General features: G+C 39.2%; 1 protein-coding gene across 1 annotated transcript; it reads left to right on the forward strand.

Moving 5' to 3' along the window:
- The first annotated feature begins 13405 nt into the window (after positions 1-13405).
- NKX3-2 (NK3 homeobox 2) lies at positions 13406-24242 on the forward strand. The gene is made up of 2 exons (XM_040420564.1): positions 13406-14291; positions 23162-24242. The coding sequence occupies exons 1-2, from the start codon at positions 13877-13879 to the stop codon at positions 23620-23622; spliced, it is 876 nt and encodes a 291-aa protein (XP_040276498.1). The 5' UTR covers positions 13406-13876; the 3' UTR covers positions 23623-24242.
- The last annotated feature ends 865 nt before the right edge of the window (positions 24243-25107 follow it).

Below are 25107 nucleotides of genomic sequence, written 5' to 3' on the forward strand. Positions count from 1 at the left end.
TTAGCAAATGCGCGTTTGCGATCAAATGCTTGCAAACCGCGCATTCACGGCGGGCCCCATTGTCTTTAATGGCAGGCGAACCTGAAAAACCTTTAGGTCATATTTGCAGCCACCAAATACTTACTAGAAGTGCACAAATAGTCCCAGAACATGGACAGTGACATACCAGAGGGGGATCATTGGCAAAAATTCCCACAAAAAATATGTATTTTAATCAGGGGCCATTTTTATGCGTCTTAAAGGGAAACTCTCAAAAACGTGCCTTGCTGGAGCCTAGAAAAATTTCTTTTAGGCAATGGGAGTACAGGCCCCAAAAATTAGGCATTCACCTGACAGAAAAGAACTTGTGATTATGTGGATGGAGGTACATCAATCAGTATTTTGTGGAAGCAGGTATATCAAACCCCTTAATCAGTATTTTGTGGAAGCAGGTATATCGCAGGCCTCAATCAATACTTGGTGGAAACAGGTATATTGAACCCCTTAATCAGTATTTTGTGGAAGCAGGTATATCACAGCCCTCAATCAGTATTTTGTGGAAAAAGGTATATCAAACCCCTTAATCAGTATTTTGTGGAAGCAGGTATATCGCAGCCCTCAATCAGTATTTTGTGGAAGCAGGTATATTGCACCCCATAATCAGTATTTTGTGGAAGCAGGTATATCGTAGCCCTCAATCAATATTTGGTGGAAACAGGTATATCAAACCCCTTAATCAGTATTTAGTGGAAGCAGGTATATCGCAGCCCTCAATCAGTTTTTTGAGGAAGCAGGTATATCAAACCCCTTAATCAGTATTTCGTAGAAGCAGGTATCTCGCAGGCCTCAATCAATATTTGGTGAAAACAGGTATATCGCACCCTATAATCACTATTTTGTGGAAGCAGGTATATCGTAGCCCTCAATCCGTATTTTGTGGAAGCAGGTATATCAAACCCCTTTATTCGGGATTTTGTGGAAGCAGGTATATCGCAGCCCTCAATCAGTATGTTGTGGAAGCAGGTATATCAAACCCCTTAATCAGTATTTTGTAGAATCAGGTATCTTGCAGGCCTCAATCAATATTTGGTGGAAACAGGTATATCGAACCCCTTAATCAGTATTTTGTGGAAGCAGGTATATCAAACCCCTTAATCAGTATTTTGTAGAAGCAGGTATCTTGCAGGCCTCAATCAATATTTGGTGGAAACAGGTATATTGAACCCCTTAATCAGTATTTTGTGGAAGCAGGTATATAGACCCCCTTAATCAGTATTTTGTGGAAGAAGGTATATCACGCCCCTGAATCAGTTCTTTTGGGGGGCAACAGGTATATCACACCCATTGCAAATAGTTGTTCCAATAGCGTTTGTCCCTCTATATAGCTGCGGTATTGCAGCAGAACCGCACACAACTGATGCACAATACAAATGCATTATAATATACTTTCTATGTTAGAAAGTATATTATAGGTATATCACACCCCTCAGTATATCACACCTATTGATATCACACCTATACCAGTCCTTAAAAGGACTTTTGTGGCCCTATGAGCTACTGTTTGTTGTCCCTAACAGCCTGTCCCTGGCTCCACAAAGCAACCTCTCCCTACACTGGCAAAACACAGAATGTAGAATGGCTGACAGATCGGGTTCTTTGATAGGAGGGGGGGGGGGGGTGTCCATGTGCTGAAACGTCTCAATTGGCTGTCCTGTCCCACCTGATGGATGTGTCATGGGTCAAAGTTCGGTGCAATGCAAAAGAAGATGGCCATATGTTCGGCGAACCGCGAACGTGCAAAGTTCGCTGTGAAACGACCACCGGGCGTACCGCAAGGCCATCTCTACTCCTAATACAGAGTCTTCACCCTGACAAGAGCAGCCCCGTCCGGAACCTCACCCTAAAATATAATCCCTGTAAGACCCTATTAGGGAAAAGGGAAGATTAAACTAGACCCAACGCGTTTCATCATAATAAGTTATCCCAGAATCATCAGGGGACCAAGGATCTGTTTCAGTCTTTGTGGCTGCTAAGTTTACTGATATGTGGCAGCCATCGCGTCCCCCGCAATGCTAGGGAGGCTTGTCCCCGCCTACCATTGGCTGCTTCCCCCGACACCAGATGTTTTCATCTGTTCATGGGGAGAAGCAGCAGCAGCGCAGGGAGTTTGGACCCAGGTAAGTATATTCCGTGTGAGGGACCTGGCATATAGGGGGGCAGTTTATAGTTTCAGATAACCCCTTTAAAGGGGTTCTCCATGAATGAATAAAATAAAATTACTAAATATACCTATATCTTCTCTCTTCATTCAGCAGGACCTATGCTGACGTCATCCGCGCTCACCGCGTGGTGAGAGCGAATACGTAATCAAAGATCCTTTTGCAGGTCCTGAAAGAAGAAGAAAGAAGACGATGCCGGCTGCGCGAACAAGTGGATGAGGTAAGTTAATTATTTTTATTTTTTAACCCCTCAATTCATTTCAGTAAGCATTCTGTATTAAGAATGCTATTATTTGCACCCGCACGATAACTTTACAACGCAACGCAGTCAAAACTGACTGAAATTGCGTGCGCACTCGTGTGGGTTTCCCGCAATGCATACACAACGCATCCATTACAAATCCGTGATGCCCATGTGAAAGAGGCCTAAGGGAAAAACATCAGGAGAAATAAAATGGCCGCTGCCCTATTATCACACACAAAACTCGTCCTAATAGGACTCCTAATAGCAGTGGCAGATTATAATTGGGGCGTTTGGGTCGGTTACCCCGGGCCCGGCATCGCTGGGGGGCCCAACGCCGACCCAAACGCCCACAAACAACGGCGGGGCATGGGAGCGCATAGTTCCCTGCCCTGCCGCCGTCCGCCGATCACTGCCATAGGCTTTAGGCCTAGTAGGCCTGAAGCCTATGCGGTAGTAAGGACGTCATCGCGCCCCGCCTGTGCAGCACACTAACGCAGCGCGCCTGCACCATCGATGAGTGAGCGCCGACTGGGACACAGTTAAGTATTAGCTTTTATTTATTTTTATTTTTGTGTGCCAACTTTGGGGGGACATTACTGGGGGGCACAGGAGAATATCACTGAAAGGACAGTGGGGGGAAAACTACTATGTGGGGGCAAATTACTAGTGTGGAGGAAATTAGTACTCTGGGGGCAGTGTGGGGGACAATTAATACTGTGGGGGCAAATTATTACCATGGGGGGAATTAATACTGTGGGGGCAGTGTGGAGAAATTAATACTGTGGGGGGCAAATTACTTAATGGATGGCAGTGTTGGGGCAAATTATCTAATGGGGGGCAGTGTCGGGGCAAATTACTATATGGATGGCAGTGTCAGGGCAATTTATCTAATGGGGGGCAGTGTGTGGGGTTATTAATTGATGGGGGCAGTGTGGGTGTTAAATTACTTTGTGGGGGGAATTACTACATGGGAGGCAGTGTAGGGAAATTACTATATGGGGCAGTGTGGGGGAAATTACTATATGGGGGAAATGTGGGGGAAATTACTATATGGGGGAAATGTGGGGGAAATTACTATATGGAGGCAGTGTGGGGGTGTCTCTTTTAGGGGACATTATTTTTAAGGGACACTATACAGGCATTATTACCTAGAGCACAATATAGGGTGTTATTCTTACTGGGGGCACTCTAGGGGACATTATAATTGCTGTAGACACTATAGGGACCTTTGGGGTAATTTATCAAACTGGTGTAAAGTAGAACTGGCTTAGTTACCCATAGCAACCAGATTCCACCTTTCATTTTTCACAGCTCCTTTGGAAAATGAAAGGTGGAATCTGATTAGTTTCTATGGGCACCTAAGCCAGTTGTACTTTACACCAGTTTGATAAATGACCCTAATTATGAGAAATCTAATGTTTCTGTGTAACAAACACTGTAGAGACGAGATGCGGCTGAAAGAATTTGTCATGGCGGTCAGGGTCAAACGGAGGAGAAGAGGAAAGAGAAGATCTACAGGACAGGAGATGTCACTGGATGTAAGAGGTATGTGGTGCTGTATTCTCCTATATGTAGATCTAACTCACTACTGTCACCTGCGTCTCATCTTCTCCTCCAAGTCTTTTTTTTATCATAATCGTATGTATTTTGAATTTGGCAACTTAAAATTTAAATTTGTCACCTGCAGTCCTATGTAACAGCCCAGATAAACAGTGCTAACTTTCTGCTACTTGAGAAACCTTGGCGCGGTGCTCGGGCTCAGATTTTATCCTGCTTCCCCGTGACTTTACTGCACACCTCAATGTTCACATTGCCACACTGATAAGATATCAGCTGTGTGTAGTAACGGAGCAAAATAAAAGTACAGAGAGGACAGAGAAGACAGACTGCTGTGTGGACGTGGTAATGTAGCAGAGTGCATACAAACACTGCTGTGCATTAGCAACATCCTCCACCTGTCCTCCTCTCTTTATTGTCACTTTCCTCCATTACTACAGACAGCCAACATTTTATCAGCTGTATGTAAGGTCAGAATTCATGACGGCAAGAGCAGTGAGGAGAGCTGAGACAGCTCTTCAGCTAACCGCTTGAAGTAACCCATCCTGCTGTGTTATTAGGACTTTTAGGCCCATTCACATTTCCTTTTTTCACTTACGTGTGCTTTGTGTATTTTCTGCGGACAGCACACGTACCCATTGATTTTAATGTGTTTGTTCACACATCAGTATTTTTTTTACTGACCATGGGTCAATGGAAAAATCACAGAGTTTGTTTCTTGATGCGTCCCAAAAAACCCCATTGAAGTCTATAGGTCTGTGAAAATCAAGGATGCAACATGGATGACATCTGTGTTTGGTCTATTTTTTACTGATCACTGATAGGAAATGGTTTTGAAATTAATTTTCATCTGAACAGTGTCCAAGGAATAAGGCATCGTTCACATTTCAGTTTTTCACTGCTGTGCGGTGTACGAATTTTCTGCAGACAGCACACATACCCTTTGATTTGAATGGGTCTGTTCACAGAGAAATGCACGACTTTGGTCCGTGATGCAGACCAAATGCGGCCATTATAGTCTATGGGTCTGTCAAAAAACATAGACACAACACGCATGGCATCCGTGTTGTGTGGGTGTTAGGTCTGTTTTTCAATGACCACTGTTACCTCCCCTCTGTACCCTTACTGCAGACTTCTAGCAATTATTCATAACTTCTAGTAGAAATAATAAAGGAATGGCGCAACCTAGAGCCATAAGAATAGAGGCTCCAGAACTGTTATTACATGGGGGATGCATAAAGCTTTTAAAACAAGGCATGTCGGGAGCGGTGACAGGTCCTCTTTATGTTAAAATCAAGTATCATAGAAACATAGAAACACAGAATATGTCGGTAGATAAGAACCATTTGGCCCATCTAGTCTGCCCAAGAAAATGTACTTGAGAAGATGAAGGTGCTGCCTGCTAGAGAACATTACCTCTTTTTACGTCCCATGGGGCATCTCCAATCCACTGTGGAGGGAATATTCAGATAGACTAGAAAGAATGAGGCATAAAATGTGGGATTATTGTAAAGATGAAAGACTGGCACCAGACGGACCTGCAGAGATGATGAATGGCCGTGTTGTCTCTGTGCAGTCTCGGGCTTCTACACATTTATGACAATGTCCTCCCAAATAATAGGTGGAACTTCCCTCCATCTACACTGAACTTCAGTGCTTTATATCAAACAACTGTAAAAGCACAAGTGTGCCAATGTGTGCTACGAGTGAGGATAGATCGGGCTCGGAGTCATCCTAGCTGGCTGTTCTGTTCATAACTAAGTGTTAATTGTATCAATCCATCCTGGGTGCATGGCAGTAGTCTCCACGCTCCCATACACAGCTCCTCGCCAGATCTACATGAACACACACTATCGCCAGCCCCCTTCTGATCAGAATTTTCACTGGAAACCACTCAAGCCTTAGAAACTATCTACTGGTCGCAGGTCAGCACCAGCCAAGATCTGATTTGTAGGTAAACATATCCCACACATGATGGCTCAGTAGTTAAGGGCTTCTGCACATGACCGTGTCCGCAAACTGCAGATCAGAAAAATACAGACTTCCATGTGCAATCCACATTTTTCTCACTTCCATCAATAGAAATGACAAATTGTCCACAAAATGGACAAGAATAGGACATGCTCTATTGTGTGCAATGGACATATGGATGCCATCACACCAGACATGTCATCCGTGACCGCATGGATGTGAACGGCACGGGGATGACGATTACATATATGACAAACAAAAAGGACCCTAAATACGGTCATGTGCACGAGGCCTAATTCTGCACCATGTTCAAATCCAACGAAAGACCTCTGGGAAGAATTTTTGTGGGTTTCCTATAATATTTGTAGACGAATTGGAAACGTAGATTGTGGGCCCCAAGGGGAACAGGAACTGACAGAGTGACGGCAGCCTGTGCAGCGCTGCAGAATATGTTGCTGCTATATAAATAAATAATCGGTAATCTAGAGAAACAAAGTATCAACACAATTTACCAGCGTCCAGTGGAGCTGTGAAAGTCCAGATAAACAACTGTTAATTCAGACGGTGCTCAAAAATGTAGCAAACATCAATCCAGCAGGCTACAGTGACGGCAGATAGGGCAAAGGTAGAACGATGGCGGTTTCTTCGTGTATTATGCTTCTTCAGATCTGCGCTAAAATACTAATGAGATTAAAAAATTGCATATAATGATTAACGGGAGTCTGTTTCCTCCAGAAGCAGGTTTAATAAGGGCAGTTTAGGATTCATGTTATTAGAACGGACATGGGCATATGTTTATAGGGCTAAAACCTCATGACAGAATCCCTTTAATAAATGTTAAAATAATAATAATAATAATAATAATAATAATAATCATCATCACTGAATCTTTTTTTTCTGGTAAACATAAAGGCTGATAAGACAAAAATATATAAATTGAGTAGTACTACAGATCCAGCACTAGATGGCAGAGGTTAACTAGTAGCAATGATATGGCAAGGTATCGGTTACTTTTACATGTTTTTATTTTTATATTTCATCGTAAAAATTAAAGCAAAATTAAATATGATCCAGAAACACAATCTTATTATTAGGATCATTATTTATACTTATTTCCAAATGATAAAACGCATTCCATTGCAGGAAAGGACTATTGAATAATGACCAATAAAAAGGGGTTGGAAAATGTGTAATTGATTACACTAATTAATAAAGCAATAACTTTTCACAGTTGCCACTGACATAACTCCCTCTCTCTCTCTCTATACTGTGTGTATATAACACTATTTCCAACAAGTGTGAACAGCACAGCAGTATAATCTGGTGGCGGGTGCCAGCGGCTGATGAAGCGATCAAAGACTTCAAAATAACAATAATCCAAGACAATCCACGGCACTTCCTTGCGTAAAAGCGTATCATTTATTCACCAAACCGCAACATTTCGGTTCGCACACTGGAACCTTTTTCAAGCAGTGATATCACTGTGAACCGAAACGTTGCACTTTGGTGAATAAATTATACGCTTTTACGCAAGGAAGTGCCATGGATTCTCTTGGATTAAATATATATATATATATATATATATATATATATATGGATGCACGGAACCTTTCTCAAGCCAAGTGAAAGGTTCCGTGAGGGGACCGAAACGTTGCTGCTGTGATATGTGTGAATAAAGACAAATTTTTTTCACCATATACAGAGGTGTCCCATTTATTTCTACAGCTACTTATACACCCAGAATCAAGGGTCGAACGCTGGCATCCGCATTATAGTTTGGAGACGTGCTGCCCTATCTTCTGAAGTATATATATGCAGTATATAACATGTACTGTGCTAGAAATATATTCTGTAAAATGAAAAAGGAAAGAGTGGAAAAAATTCTATATAAATAATATATATATACAGTATATATATATATATATACCTATATATATATATATATATATATATATATATATATATATATATATATAAAATAAGCGCTCTCCTCTCATCTTAAGTCTATTAGTTGGGGTACGCAGGGATTTAGGGTGCACTGTACACTATTCATTTTTTGTGAATCTAGAGTGACTAGCAAGATGATTCATTTTATTACATTTTTATTTATAACACTCTCTGGCTGTTGCAAAACTACTACTCCCAGCATGCCCTAACGGCCACAGTCTAGCCATGAGATACAGTGAAAATATGTTCATTTACTGCCATCAGCAGATCCTGGGGGATTTTGGAGGGATCCACAGAGACAATCTGGTGTCTTTCCACATTGTAGTCAACAGAAAACAAATTGAACAAGCAATGCAAAATATTATACCAGTTGTGCAATCCTTTCCATATATCATAGCCCCAATAAACCCCTTTACTTGAATGAGAATGAGCTGCAATACCAGCTACAGCCAATGGACAAGAGTGGCGCTGTTACTAGGGGGAATAAAGCCTATCCTAATCCTGAAAAAACCCTATAGTTTAATGCCTACCAGCAAATACGAAAGCAACTTCACTGACCCAGTGCCAGTCTAATTGCAGAAAACCTGGGAAAATAAATTATTCCGACACCACTGTGGTGGTACATAGTCAAAATCGGATGAAGACGTAATATATATATATAGTAAAGAAAAAAAACACGCCTTCACCTACACAAACCACTGTCATAACCGCCCTGTTCACCCCAGACTATACATATTATGTATCAAAATACCTAAAAAAAAACACAGAAAACTTTATTTTTGTATGACTGCAAATTTGAATACTGATCATCTATAAAGCTAGGGCTCCACAGCAACTTTTGGGTCATGGTCACGACAACTTCAGAACGCAACGTGACCTCGTTCAACGCTACACAGTGATCTTTGGTGACTCCTAATAAAGGTAAAAAAGGAAACAAAATTCTAGAAATGTGTGAACAGTCCTAAGGGCTCATGCACACGACAGTATTTTGCGTTCAGTATACTGGCCGTTTTTGTAGTTCAGTATGCGGTACATATACTGAACCATTCATTTCAATCGTTCAGCAAAAAAACCTGAAGTTTCTCAGTGTGCATTCCGTTTCAGTATTTCCGTATTTCCGTACCGTGAAAAGATAAAACATGTCCTATTCTTGTCCGCAAATCACGGTGCTTGGCTCCATTCAAGTCAATAGGTCAGCAAAAAAAACGGAACACATGCGGAAATGCATCCGTATGTCTTCCGTATCTGTTCCGTTTTTGCTGAACCATCTATTGAAAATTTTATGCCTAGCCCAATTTTTTCTATGTAATTACTGTATAATGTATATGGCATACGGAAAAACGGAAAGGAAACAGAAACACAACGAAAACAAAAAACGGAACAACGGATCCGTAAAAACTGGACCGCAAAACACAGAAAAAGCCATACGGTCGTGTGCATGAGCCCTAGGGTTGCAAAAATAAAAACAAATAAAAAAGTCAGGGCCCTTAAAATTACTAAACTGTCTAGTAATTTAGGACCAAATCTTCTGGTCATGAAAGGGTTAAAGATACCACTATGTTCATACATATCATCCAGGGAAAGCACCCATGATCCACTAGAGAGATTATACTTATTGGCATATTGCTAGCAGCCCTCCTCCATGTTCTGCCTAAAGCACAGGGGCAGCCATGGCACTTGCTATGGGGCCCAAAGGTTGTGGGGGCCCAATCAGGTGCAGGAACGTTGTACCTTTTTGTGAGGAATAACAATATAGTGGCTTTTTGCTATGGGTGGGTTTCCAGATATAGGATGCTATTATACATAACATTAATTATTGCCATTTATGCTGCGGTTTTAATTCTCTTACACTAGGTAGTTGGGACCCCATCCTATTTTGCTACGGGGCCCTATAAATTATAGTTATGCCTCTACTAAAATGGCATGGGAAAACACCACTTAAAGGGGTATTCTAGCCAATGGGTAGATGATAAATGGGAGTTTCTCATAACAACTTGCTTCTTTGAAGCTAGCTTGCTCTCTTCATATGTAATATCTATCTCATGTCTATCTATCCATCCATTTATTAATCTATCTAATATTGATCTCATATCTATCTATTTATCTCATATCTATCTATCCACCCATCTAGTGTATAAATCTATCTCACATCTTTATTTTTAGATTTCTTCTGTACTGAAGTTTGTGTATAATAATTATATTGGTGTATAGAATAAAATGCACACATTACACTGTACATGTATCCACCTTGTTTACAAATAAATAAATAAATAAATAAATAAACAAATAAAAACACTTCCATGACAGATTCTGCCATTGAAGCTTGTGCCACTCCCAATACATTCCAGTAGTATGGGCACAGGATGCCACACAGCCGAAAGTCTTTAATACTGTGGGTACACAGGGCACATTTGTTGCAGACATTTTCATAATTGTCCCTTTAACATGGAAGAGACTACAGATATCCATGCACATGCATCAGAAACCACCCCATACACATATATGAATTCCCTGTGTGAACACAGCCTAATAGACTAGCTGTCTGTCTGCAGCTTGAAAGCCATGAGCTCTTCTGCTGGATGCAAGGGAGCAGCACTCTTCCTGTTGCCAGCAGATATGTTGGGGGTCCTATTAAATATGGCATCCAGTATGAGCAGTAGTATAGCAGAAGTAATAAATCCCCACTTCTGCACTTTACATGGTGGACTGTGGGGAGCTCCCTTTCCAGAAAGCCTATGAGATATATGAGGAAGAACCCTTGCATTACTCCAGGATTCTGTGGGGTTTCTTCCTTGGCAGGGAGGCTGGAAAACTACCTGGCTGCTCCTTGTTCACAAATTCAGAGCTGTATTGATCTTGGCCTATACATTAACTTCTTGGTGGGGTGAAAAATAAACTCACCTCCCTGACTATGTGGAGATTTTCTTCTCCTGGGGGATGAGAGGGAGCTGTGAGAAGAGGATCTCAGCAGGACAGGCTGCTCCAGGCACTTGCACAGGGAGGTGAGGAAGGGGTCTACTGAAGGCTGTTGAAATAAACATAGACCACCCAACTTGTGTGCCAGATCTCAGGAAGCCTCAGAGCCCCCTCATGTGTCATTCTCTGCTCTTATTCATGGACAGCTCACTTCTAGTGGTGTTAACACAATGCCACTTGGTGGGACTGTGCCCCCATTATAGGAGAGTTTATCTTATTGTCAGACTGTATTTTTACAGAGTGATTATGGATGAGGCTGTTAAACCAGGCATATCCTCCTAACCCTGCAGCCAAACACAAGAGGTCCACACAGAAGCTGCTATTGTCCCTCTACCTGCACCTGGGGCCATTATCTGATCCATCACACATTCTGCGGGCCCTGCCTGGACTAAACACACAATAGTCAGGGTATGAATCTGTAATAGATAAAAGATAGATATTAGATAGATAGATAGATAGATAGATAGATAGATAGATAGATAGATAGATAGATAGATAGATATGAGATAGATAGATAGATAGATATGAGATAGATAGATAGATAGATAGATAGATAGATAGATAGATAGATAGATAGATAGATAGATAGATAGGAGATAGATAGATAGATAGATAGATAGATAGATAGATAGATAATAGATAGGATAGATAGATAGATAGATAGATAGATAGATAGATAGATAGATAGATAATAGATATGAGAGATAGATAGATAGATAATAGATAGATAGATAGATAGATAGATAGATAGATAGATAGATAGATAATAGATATGAGAGATAGATAGATAGATAGATAGATAGATAGATAGATAGATAGACAGACAGACAGACAGACAGACAGATAGATAGATAGATAGATAGATAGATAGATAGATAGATATGAGATAGATAGATAGATAGATAGATAGATAGATAGATAATAGGATAGATAGATATGAGATAGATAGATAGATAGATAGATAGATAGATAGATAGATAGATAGATATAGATAGAAATGTTATAGATATTTGATAAATAGATATGGAATAGATGGATAGATAGATAGATAGATAGATAGATAGATAGATAGATACATAGATAGATAGATAGATAGATAGATAGATACATAGATAGATAGATAGATAGATAGATAGATAGATAGATAGATAGATAGATAGAAAATAGATAGATGATAGATAAATAGAAGATAGATAGATATGTATATAGATGACATAAATGAGCAGTCTAGGTCATACACAGGTATATGCAAGCTAGCATAAAATATAAATTCTTTTTTCATAAGGAATTCAAGAGAAATTAAAGTAAGAATTATCTTATTAATCTATCTCATATTTATCTATCATGTATCTATTTATCTATCTATCCATCTATCTTAATTTCTAGGTATGTTGTATTTATCTATCCATCTCTTATCTATTTCTATGTTATTCCTATTATCTGTATATGTAAGTTACTATATTTGCAGTAATATACAGGACACACATATATTTGGTATAGGGAGATATCTGTATACACGCACTTGGTTGGATCGTCCTGATTTATTCTTAAATTCTTTGCGTTCTGTGTAGAAATACGTTTTCTCTTCTCTAAGCTATCTACATATATATATATACTCAATGCACTTAGTTTCTAGGATTCTATGAAATCAGTGTTTTTAACACTTTTAGGAGACGTCAGAATTATGGAGATAAATATGTGGAGGAGAAATGTTGTGGACAGAGAATGTGAGCGGAGCCGCGGAGCTGACTCTTCTCCGGTACAGCCGCCTCCTCACTACACGGAGATGTCACTGTCCGCAGATAACCCCCGTGTATCGGCCTGGGAGCCCAATAGTCACATATATATCTTATATGGTTAAGAGTAAAAATAAATAAATAAAAGCTAAATAATAATAATAATAATAATAATAATAAACAAACATAAAGACAGGGTTCAAGCACTTGGCAATGGTCAGATGGTACTGACCTGGACCATGATTTTATTTATTTTTATTTTTATATTAACATTATAGGAAATGAAAGTGAGAAATAAAATATTGTAAACTTCTGTTATTAATACGCGTTCACAGATACAAGGACAGTCATAATAACTGTAATTATCACTCACAGATGTATTTCTCAGATGATAATGCAGATACCACAAGATACATTCAGTTCTTCTTCTGATGAGTTTCTGGAGATCTGGTGAGCAATAAGTTCTTATTGTTACTTTAGGGCAGGCATTGTCCTCCATTACTTGTCTTCTGCTGAAGAACTTTCTCTCCTCAGAAGAAGTCCTCCCCCGACTACAGAAGACGCAAGTCCTGCTGAGAGGTCTAAGGGTTAACATTATTCCCAGTCCCAGCACAAGGTCAACATTCCCAGCCCTGGTCTCAGCCAATCAGAGGGCGCCCTGTCGCTGGAGCCAGCCTATGAGATCGTCCGATTCCCAGCTGTCACTCACAGGTGAGGAATGAGAGAGCAAGGAAGAGAGCAGGAAAAGTGCAAGACTGAGGAGAGAAAGAGACAGCAGCTTCCAGAGTCGGGAGAAGAGCAGAGAGCCACGGAGAGGACACCCCAACATCTCAGCCTGGAGGATGGGGAGCACCTAGAGTGCAGTGGAGCTGCAGTACAAGAAGAAGAGACCTTCTCCTGAGATGCACACAACTCCAGACGCCCTGAGGAGCACCAAGTGACCACAGGAGGAGCTTCTCACAGATCGGCAGCTTGGCTGGGGCTGAAGCTTGGAAGGTGAGGTCCCTCAGCTACCTGAGGAGGGGCTGCTGCAGACCACTGCCTGGATCACAAGCAGAAGACTGGAGGTGGTGACATTCCCTACATGAAGACTGGGATCTGCTCCATTGTTGACTAGCAGACTGTGGTGGTGCAGGAGGCCACTTCAGCTTTGGAGATACCTGGTGATGATCTCAAGGTGCATGGGATCTCACCTCCAGTGATCACCCTTACAATCTGTGGAGATCCAGCCTCCAGATCCCGTCCAAATGGCTTTGCGCAGCTCCAGTTCCTTAACCCCCTTTTCCATCCAGGCCATCCTTAACAAAAAGGAGGAACGCGGGGTGTCCTTCCCCAGGCTGGGGCGCCTGCTCCCCACCGCCGCCTGTGGCCCCACAACCACCCCCCATCCCTCCTGCTGCTGGAGGCTCTTTGGGGAGGTGGGGGCAGAAGGACTGGCATCTCCAGGGGCTCAGGGGGTCCTGGCAGGAAGGGAGCAGGCTGGATGGGACTCAGACTCTGCCCTCAGTGAGGAGGGGGAGGCTGGAAGGACCGGAGAGGGGGACATGATGGAGGGACCCCGGATGAGGAAAAGCCAGAGGCCGCTGGAGGGGAGACCCAAGGAGGAGGAAGAGGAGGAAACCCCGGGCTGTAGTGACTGTGAGATGGCGGCCAGCGGATCAGGTACGGGTCGTACAGGGACACACTGTCACATCACAGTATACACAACCTACTGTATATACACAATGTGCACACTATACACATCTATATACACAATGTGCACACTATACACATCTATATACACAATGTGCACACTATACACATCTATATACACAATGTGCACACTATACACATCTATATACACAATGTGCACACTATACACATCTATATACACAATGTGCACACTATACACATCTATATACACAATGTGCACACTATACACAACCTATATACACAATGTGCACACTATACATTACATATATACACAATGTGCACACTATACACATCTATATACACAATGTGCACACTATACACAACCTATATACACAATGTGCACACTATACACAACCTATATACACAATGTGCACACTATACATTACATATATACACAATGTGCACACTATACACAACCTATATACACAATGTGCACACTATACACATCTATATACACAATGTGCACACTATACACATCTATATACACAATGTGCACACTATACACATCTATATACACAATGTGCACACTATACACATCTATATACACAATGTGCACACTATACATTACATATATACACAATGTGCACACTATACACATCTATATACACAATGTGCACACTATACATTACATATATACACAATGTGCACACTATACACATCTATATACACAATGTGCACACTATACATTACATATATACACAATGTGCACACTGTACACAACCTATATATACAATGTGCACACTATACACATCTATATACACATGTATACACAATGTGCACACTATACACATCTATATACACAATGTGCACACTATACATTACATATATACACAATGTGCACACTGTACACAACCTATATACACAATGTGCACACTGTACACAACCTATATACACAATGTGCACACTATACACACACACACACACATATATATATATATATATCTCATGCACACAGTATACACCACCTATACACACAATGTGCACACTATACACCACATCAATACACGATGTACACAGAATACACACACACACACACACATATATATATATATATATATATATATATATATCATGTACACAGTATACACCACCTATATATACCATCTATCCAGTGCACACAACCTATACACAATGTAAACGTACATACATCAAAACTACTGACCAGACACCCTGCAACTACAGACTTTATTCCATACCTACAACTATATGTCTATCGTTTATGTTTTTATGTACAATATGCATATGTATCGCATATAAAATACATAAATATATAATAATTAGTTTAATTTACATTTTATTCATTTATATAAACACAGTGCATATATCATATATACAATGGAATATTTATACATACATAGTGTGTATCATGTGTATGCATATATGTACAATATATATATATATATGACATACATGTGTAATAAATAGGTGTGGGTTTGACAGTTTACACTTTACATACTGTATAGATTTTCATTTTGATTCGTATATAATTGCCTTGTGTACACAGATTATATTAATGATGTTTAAGAAATAGATATAGATAATACGCAGATGGCAGACACCACACGAGGCAGATGATGGATATACAGATGGATAGAGACATTGATCATTTATTAATCAATTTTTTTTAAACGTTTGACGTTTTTTGGGGAATTTACAAATAGAAATCTGTGTAGATACAGAATATCCCTGCCTGTGCCCGTCCTGCAGCAGATCCCAAAAGAGCTTCATTGGCAGAATTCTCTTTATAATATAATTAGTGGAATTTCCTCAATTTGTGTAATTTACCGACACTGAAAACTATCATTATGTAGCAACAACGAGGACGGGGAAGTGGGGTCTCCGCATGTCATGTGTCACCAGCTCTGTCACCTGTGTCACTGGGGGATCTGGGGAGTGGTTCTGGGCAACAGGGAGGAGCCCCAAAAAGGTGTGTGTGTGTATAATGTGTGTGTGTGTATAATGTGTGTAATGTGTGTGTGTGTATAATGTGTGTGTATAATGTGTATGTGTATAATGTGTGTAATGTGTATAATGTGTGTAATGTGTATAATATGTGTGTGTATAATATGTATAATATGTGTATAATGTGTGTGTGTGTAATGTGTATAATATGTGTATAATGTGTGTGTGTAATGTGTATAATGTGTGTATAATATGTGTGTGTATAATATGTATAATATGTGTATGTATGTGTATAATGTGTGTAATGTGTGTAATGTGTATAATATGTGTATTGTGTGTGTGTAATGTGTGTGTTTTTGTATAATTTGTGTATATAATGTGCGATTATTATCTGCATCAATTATAATGAATGTTCTCTGCAAAATTGTATGCTAATAAAAGATGAACTAGTTTATGTATGTGATGTATATTAAGACAGTTATTAATATTATCACCACTACAAAGCAGATCAATGGAGTAATCGGTAGCATGTGTATTTTCAAATCGTGGAAGATGTCACCTTGTGTCCTTATATGTGTGTTATAAGGGAGGGCGGAAATTGTACATTTGCAGAATGTGGATATTTCCCTACATTTCTGTATAAAGTGAAAAAGCAAAACTCATGAAATGCAAGGCCTGGAGTTAACCTCGCCTCCAGTGCATTTCATCTATCTATCTATCTATCTATATCATATCTATCTATCTATCTATCTATCTATCTATCTATCTATCTATCTATCTATCTATCTATCTATCTGTCTGTCTGTCTGTCTGTCTATCTATCTATCTATCTATCTATCTGTCTGTCTATCTACCGTATGTATAAAAAGATAATGAAAACGACTTTTTTGCACAGACTGTAATGAAATAGAATTTTGTAGATTTTTATTCTTAGAAGCACTTACGCTTTCCAGTATCATGTAAAAATACTGTAGAAGTGCGAGATGATATTAACTTACTTTCTTTCTTTTTTCAATTAAATAGCAGGTACATTATCTATCTGTCTATCTGTCTGTCTATCTATCTATCTATCTATCTATCTATCTATCTATCTATCTATCTGTCTATCTGTCTGTCTATCTATCTATCTATCTATCTATCTATCTATCTATCTATCTATCTATCTCATATCTATCTATCTATCTATCTATCTATCTATCTCATATCTATCTATCTATCTATCTATCTATCTATCTCTCTCATATCTATCTATCTATCTATCTATCTATCTATCTATCTATCTATCTATCTATCTATCTCTCTCATATCTATCTATCTCTCTCATATCTATCTATCTATCTATCTATCTATCTATCTATCTATCTATCTATCTATCTATCTATCTATCTATCTATCTAGCAGCATGTAGCAGTGATCTATAGATACATAGTGACTGGAGGATAACCTCATGCCCCCTCTCCCCACTGAAAAATTAACTTCTGCCCCCAGAATTAACTTGTGACCCCTGTGCTGGGCTCGGTGCAGTCAGTAATGATCCTCCACCAGCCTCTGTCCCATCACTGCTGTCATGTGTAATACCTAGAAATGCTACCATTACCCCTCCTAGCACTGGGAATGATGCCTATACCTGATATACTGCATTGTGCACTACACCAGCCCTTTTTACCATGTATACACCATACACATAAAACATATCACTGCCCTGATCATGGCTCTCCTGACATAATAATACTATAAAGAGCTGTTATATATATATATATATATATAATACTATAAACAGAAGCTAATAACGGAGCAATATGATGGTATTATTTCATATGTATAATTCTTAGCAAGCAATGGTTTTTAATGCATTGCTATTTTTCAGGGTAGCTTGTAATTGCACCATGAAGTGGTCTGATGCTAGCCTTTATATATAGTCAGTAGTATTATTATAGCTTATTCCTGGTAATAATCAGTGGTGTATCATTAGAAACAGCATATGTCCTAGAGGCAATATTATAGTCCCCATGTCATTTTGGTAGCATGCAGAGGTATTATTTGAGTATGAACAATAGGTTAACATGGTAATGGTATAGGAATATATAATTAGGACAGTATGTAGGGTATTACATGATGCAGTGCTGATATTAGAGCCACGATGTAAGTATGGTAGCACATAGAGGGATTGTGAAAGGCAGCATTTACAGATGGCAGAATGCAGAGGTATTATTAGAGCCACCCTATAATAATGTTACCTGCTGGTATATTATTATGTAGAGGCATCATGTAATAATGTTATGCAATTGTATCATTATAGCTACCATTTAATAACATGTAGTAGTATTATTATAGCTAGCATGTCATACTATTATGTAGTTGTTTTATTATAGCTTCAGGTTAATAATGTCATGTAATGGCATCATTATAGCTACCATTTACTATTGTCATGTAGTGTTACTATTATAGCTACCATTTACTATTGTTACTATTGTTACTATTATAGCCAGCATGCGATACTGTTATGTAGTTGTTTAATAATGGTATATAGTGATATCATTATAGCTAACATGTAATAATATTATGTAGTGGTATTATAATAGCTAGCATGTACCACTATTATGTACTTGTTTTATTATATCTACTATTTAATAATGTTATGTAGTGGTATTATTCTATCCAACATGTAATACTGTTATGTGGAGTTATTATAAAAAATAGTGGTAGGTTGTGGTGGCTCACTAGCAAGTAGTTAAGGTATGGTGCTGCAAGCTCATATAGAGGGAATCACCCCACCCTCTCTTAAAAGGCAAATGTAGTAATAGAGTAATGAGCGAGCACTCATACACTTGGCAACCAGATTGACATGTGCAGAAAATATTTATTATATCCCCATAAAATAGTAGAGTGTAGTGGTATTACAGTTGACATGTAATAACTGGGATTTAGCTAGAATGTAATAATGATGGTATCTTTTGGTACAGTTATGGATAGCACAGAATAATAGAAGTATGTGACGGTCATGTTAGCCTACAATCCTAGCCGTGTGTACTGTAAGGCCGGGGGCACATGTATTCGTTGTGTGCGGCCATTTCTTTTTTTGCAGAGCTGGACACAAATGATATACATTAGTGAATGTGCAATTCAGTGCTCAGGTCCGGTGTCTGTAAACTCATGGTATCGGACAGAAAAACCCAGGATGCATCGGATGTATGTGATCTATAGTGATGAGCGGCAGGGGCTTTATTCGAATTCGCGATATTTCACGAATATTTTGTAGAATAATCGTCATATATTTGCAAATTTTGAGAATTAGAGATTATTTTATTGAATGCGAAAAATCGGCAATGTAAAAATCGCGAATTCATAAAGCGAAATACCGGCGTGGGTCACTTTGGCTACATTTTTGAAGCTGGTATAAGTTTCCTGAGACTGGAGAAAATGGTTGGCACGGCAGAACAATAGAATAGCTTTATATGCAGATAGAGTCAAGTGCTCCAATATATTCATGATTGCGCTAATCGGCAGTGATTCGAATATTTTTTCGCACACATTTTAGCAGGTCTGACTACAGATTACTGATTGGTGCACTAAGTACTAAGTATTGTTGTGAACTTGACATTGCATCCTTCTCATTGGCCCACAAGCAAGAAGCGGAGAGGAATCATGTGTTCAGATGGAAAAAAAATGCAGAATATTCGATATAACGAATATATGGCACTGTATTCTAAATATTCGCGAATTCTCGAAGTGGCGATATTCGCGATAAAAATTTGCTATTCGAATATTCGTGCTCAACACTAGTGATGTATCCTATAGAAAACTATGGGATCAATTCTGGCTTTAATTCCCCCCTGGCATTTCTGCACGGAACCGAAGGGAAACGTGAAAGGGTCCTAACAATAGCGGTGGTCAGTGAATGATGAACTGCTAGGCCAGCTCCTGCATCTCTAGCAGTGATGCCTCTCCCAAATGCCACCCGCCACTTTGAGAAGACCGCCCCTGTATCTAGACGAGATTTCCTCTGTTTTCAGCTCCATTGAGTCCTATGCATACTGGCCACTTCTTTAGGGGGCCCACCCCTTTGGAAGAGCATTTTTTAAATGCAATTTTGGGTGGTTGTCTCAAAGAGGTTTCACTGCCTGATAAATGCAGCATGTAATGGTATTGCTATGTTATAAGTGGCTGCATACAATAATGGTGAATGATACATGATGGTAACATGTGTAGAAGCATATAATGGCATAAGGTGTTATAATAATATAGTACTCTTATATAGTGGAGAATGCTTTCATATAGCATCATAATGTTATAATGTTATTGCAGCGTGGAGGCACTGGTGACCGAGGACACCATTTGCATGGAGTTTGTATGTTCTCCCTATGTTTGCGGGGGTTTCCTATGAGTACTCTGGTTCCTCCCACACTGCAAAACATACTGATCGGTTAATTGGCTTCCTATGAAATTGACCCAGTGTGTGGGATGGGGAAATTGTCTGTGAGTTAGGGCTCATGCACATGACCGTATGTATTTTGCAGTCCGTAAAAAAAACGGACCCGCAAAAAATAGGGATGACGTCCGTGTGCATTCCATATTTTGTAGAACGGAACAGCTGGCCCCTAATAGAACAGTCCTGTTCTTGTCCGTAATGCGGACAATAATAGGACATGTTCTATTTTTTTTGCGTAACGGAAATACGGACATACGGAAACGGAACGCACACAGAGTAACTTCAGTTTTTTTTTTTGCCGACCCATTGAAATTAATGGTTTCGCATACGGTCTGCAAAAAAATGCCCAAAAAACGGACACTCCTTTCAATGGAGATGTAACCTACACAGAAATCTGCAACATTAATCACACCCAAAATTCACAGCATAATCCGCAACAAAAAACACAACCTTGTACTGCATGTAGCGTGGATGTCGTCTCTTTAAAGATGGCGCCTGCTCTGGACCACTGAGTGCTTACCGTTTCGCACATCACCAATCGCAGACGTTTAACCCCTCAAATGCCGTGGTCAAATGTGACCATGACATCTGAGCTCTGAATACCTAGGAGCGCTATGCTCCATGGGCTGGAACAGCTACCCCAACGGCCCCCTGTGGAAGGCTCGGTCCCTCTGAAGGATCCAAGGCTGCCAGAGCTGTGTTCCTATGGAGGCCCTGCCTGTGGGGCACCACAGGAACACAGCAAATAGACTCCAATGCTAATTCATTGAAAACTATGAAAGAAGTGATCTGATGATTGTATGTTCAAGTTCCCTAGGGGAACTTTTAAAAAGCGTGAAAAAAAGTAAAAAAAAAGTAAAAAAAAAAAAAATCTATCTATTATAAATATATATATAATTATTTTTTATTTTTTTATTTAAATAAATATATATATATATATATATATATATATATATATATATATCTTCAAGTCACCCCCATTCCCCATAATAAAAAATAAATATACAATAAAAAAAAAAAAATCTATCTATTATAAATATATATATAATTATTTTTTATTTTTTTATTTAAATAAATAAATATATATATATATATATATATATATATATATATATATATATATATATCTATCTTCAAGTCACCCCCATTCCCCATAATAAAAAATAAATATACAATAAAAAAAAACTATCAACATCACAGGCATTGCTGTGTCCCAAAATACCTGCACTATTTATCCCATACAACGAACAGCGTGACAGAAAAAAAAAATCTAAATGGCTGATTTCACAATTTGTTTTGTCACTTTACCTCCCAAAAAAATGGAATAGAAAGTTATCAAAAAGTCACACACACCCTAAAATGGTATCAATGAAAAGTACAGATCGACTCGAAAAATTAGAATATGGTGCAAAGTTCATTTATTTCAGTAATTCAACTTAAAGGGTGAAACTACCATATGAGACTCATTACATGCAAAGCGAGATATTTCAAGCCTTTATTTTTTATAATTTGGATGATTATGGCTTACAGCTTATGAAAACTCCAAAGTCGCAATTTTGAGGTACCCTTTGCTCAGGGGGTATGGATTAATTAGCTGACTAGAGTGTGACGCTTTGAGCCTAGAATATTAAACCTTTTCACAAAATTCTAGTTTTAAGTTGCATTACTGAAATAAATGGACTTTTGCACGATATTCAAATCTTTCGAGTTTCACCTGTAAATAAGTTATGGACGTCAGAATATGATGATGAAAAGAAAAAAAATGTTCAAGTATAAAAACACAAAAAAACTAAATAAACGTGGTATCGCTGTAATCGTACTGACCCGGAGAATGAAGGGCACAGGTCAGTTTTACTGCGTTGAGAATGTCATAAAAACAAAACCCAAAAAACTGTGATAGAATAGTTTTTTTTCCAATACCACCCTTTTTGGATTTTTTATCCAGTTTTTCACTACATAGTATGCGATATTAAAAGATGCCGTTAGAAAGTAGAATTTGTCTAGCAAAAAACAAGTCCTCATATGTCAGGGATGCACTCCATCTGCTGTGAAACTACAACTCCCAGCATGCAAACATGCTTAGCTGTTCTGATAACTCCCACAGAAGTGAATGAAGCATACTGGGAGTTGTAGTTTCTGAACATGTTGAGTGCCGGAGGTTGCTGATCTCTGGTTTATGTGAACAGAAAAATGTAAAAGTTATGGCTCCAGGAATGCAGGGAGTGAAAAATGAAAATGCAAAAATGGAGAATTGACATGTCCTTGAAGGGTTAATCAGGCACATGGACTGACGGGAATAGTGGCAACCTCTGTACAATACTGCATACTATATACTTGCACTACATAAGCTACAGGAAATATATATCATGCCAATGATCTATATTATATTGTTATAGTGGTATTATTATGGGGAGCATCAGGCAATGTTACCATGAATGTGATGCTTTGGCTTTCTTTTTACCGTTTACCGATTGATTAATGTCTTTATTCTTTTTTTGCCTGTGCATAGATCCCAGCCCCCCAGATGAAGACCCCAAATGTGATCAGCTCCACCTGGAGGCCCCCAAGCAGAGGAAGAAGCGATCCCGAGCAGCCTTCTCCCATGCCCAGGTCTTCGAGTTGGAAAGACGATTTAACCACCAACGTTACCTGTCTGGCCCAGAACGTGCTGACCTAGCTGCCTCCCTGAAGCTTACAGAGACCCAGGTGAAAATCTGGTTCCAGAACCGACGCTACAAGACCAAACGAAGGCAGATGGCAGCAGATTTATTGGCTGCGGCTCCAGCTGCCAAGAAGGTGGCTGTGAAGGTTCTGGTCAGGGACGATCAGAGGCAATACCAGCCTGGAGAAGTTCTGAGACCCTCCCTACTGCCTCTTCAGCCTCCCTACTACTACCCCTACTACTGTGCCCTGCCAGGCTGGACATTATCTGCAGCTGCAGTGGCCGCCTGCACTGGGGGGACGCCCTAACACCATCAAGGTTCCTGAAACATTTATTTCTCCTTACTGTCCCCCCAAGGACAGGGGAGCCAAATATTACCCCCTGTCATCCTGCTGACCTCATAGCAAGTCTTTCATCTGAGGGACACGACTTGACTTTAAGAGGAGCAGCATGTGCAGGCCTTGTCCATGGTATCCATGCTGTCCATACTTTGTATAGGTTTTATATATAGATCTAAATTTTAGGTACAAATATTTTTATGGACTGGTGTTACGCTGGTTGGAAACCAGTAAAAAGGGTGCTAGTGGAAAAGGGATGAAAGGCCTGGACACCCAGTCCCTAAATGATTGCCTGGGGCAACGTACTGACCCCAATGAGTTTAAAGGATCCTTTGAATATTTTCCACTAATTCTACTCTTCGCCTCTCTACTGAGAAATGTCTGAATTTCCTAGCACTTTTCTACTATACAAATACCTATTTTCATATCTAATGTGAAGATGTTGTTACATAGACATTGGGAGTTTCCTTTGAAAGAAAATGTAGACTGTTTGTTTCACAGAAAGGGTGTCATCTTCAGCACCAGGCCTGACAGGCAGCCTATAGACATTGTGCACTCGGCCAGATCATTTACCCAAAGGCTTTGTGAATATTTTTTTAAGATGCTATACTTTTTTTCTAATTTATAAACTACAATTTAAAACAAAATGCTGTTGTGTTTTCTTCTTGCAAAGTGTAAATTGGCTGCTAAGGTCTGCTGGCCTTGAAGGCACCAGTAATAACTGCGCTCACAATGTTGCTGTACAGATTTAGTGCAACTGATTGGATAACAGGGACATAAAGCAGTTTGCAAAAGGTTTCTAGTTTTTCAATTTAATGTATTTTCAGGACCCAAAAAGGTTTTAGTTCTGTAGACCTGATGCATACTCTATGTTACATTATGAGCCATCAAGATATATTTTATGTTTTATTTAATCAATTAGCTATTTATCTATCTATCTATCTATCTATCTATCTATCTATCTTTTTAATCTCATATCTATCTATCTAATCTCATATCTATCTAATCTCATATCTATCTATCTATCTATCTATCTATCTATCTATCTATCAGCATTTCGGTATATAAGATAAAAGGAGGGGCACTTACTGATTAAAACAGATTACTATGTCTATGGCCAGAATATTATATCAAACCGTATTGCTAATCTTTACTAATAGGAATATAAAGTGGTATTACTGTAATAGTATCTCAGAATAATACTACAGTTATTATTGGTGTCATTTTGTTATTGTTACTATACATATACTATGTAGTATAATAGCATAGATGATTGACAGACAGATACTGTAGATAGACAGAGAGATAGACAGATAAATAGATATGAGATAGATAGATAAGATATCCGGAGAAAAAAAAGCAGACTGGTTTAAGAGCTCCAGTTATAGACAGGCAAATAACGCGAGTTTGTGAGCGTTCGTGTGTTTGATTTCAAGTGTGTTTGCATTAAGCGTG

Source organism: Bufo bufo, chromosome 2 (assembly GCF_905171765.1).
Source record: "Bufo bufo chromosome 2, aBufBuf1.1, whole genome shotgun sequence".
NCBI lineage: Eukaryota > Metazoa > Chordata > Amphibia > Anura > Bufonidae > Bufo > Bufo bufo.

Coding starts and splice junctions, on each gene's coding strand:
- NKX3-2 (XM_040420564.1), top strand. CDS start 13,877: ATGGCTTTGCGCAGCTCCAGTTCCTTAACCCCCTTTTCCATCCAGGCC. Junction 14,292..23,161: donor GATGGCGGCCAGCGGATCAG/GTACGGGTCGTA, acceptor GCCTGTGCATAG/ATCCCAGCCCCCCAGATGAA.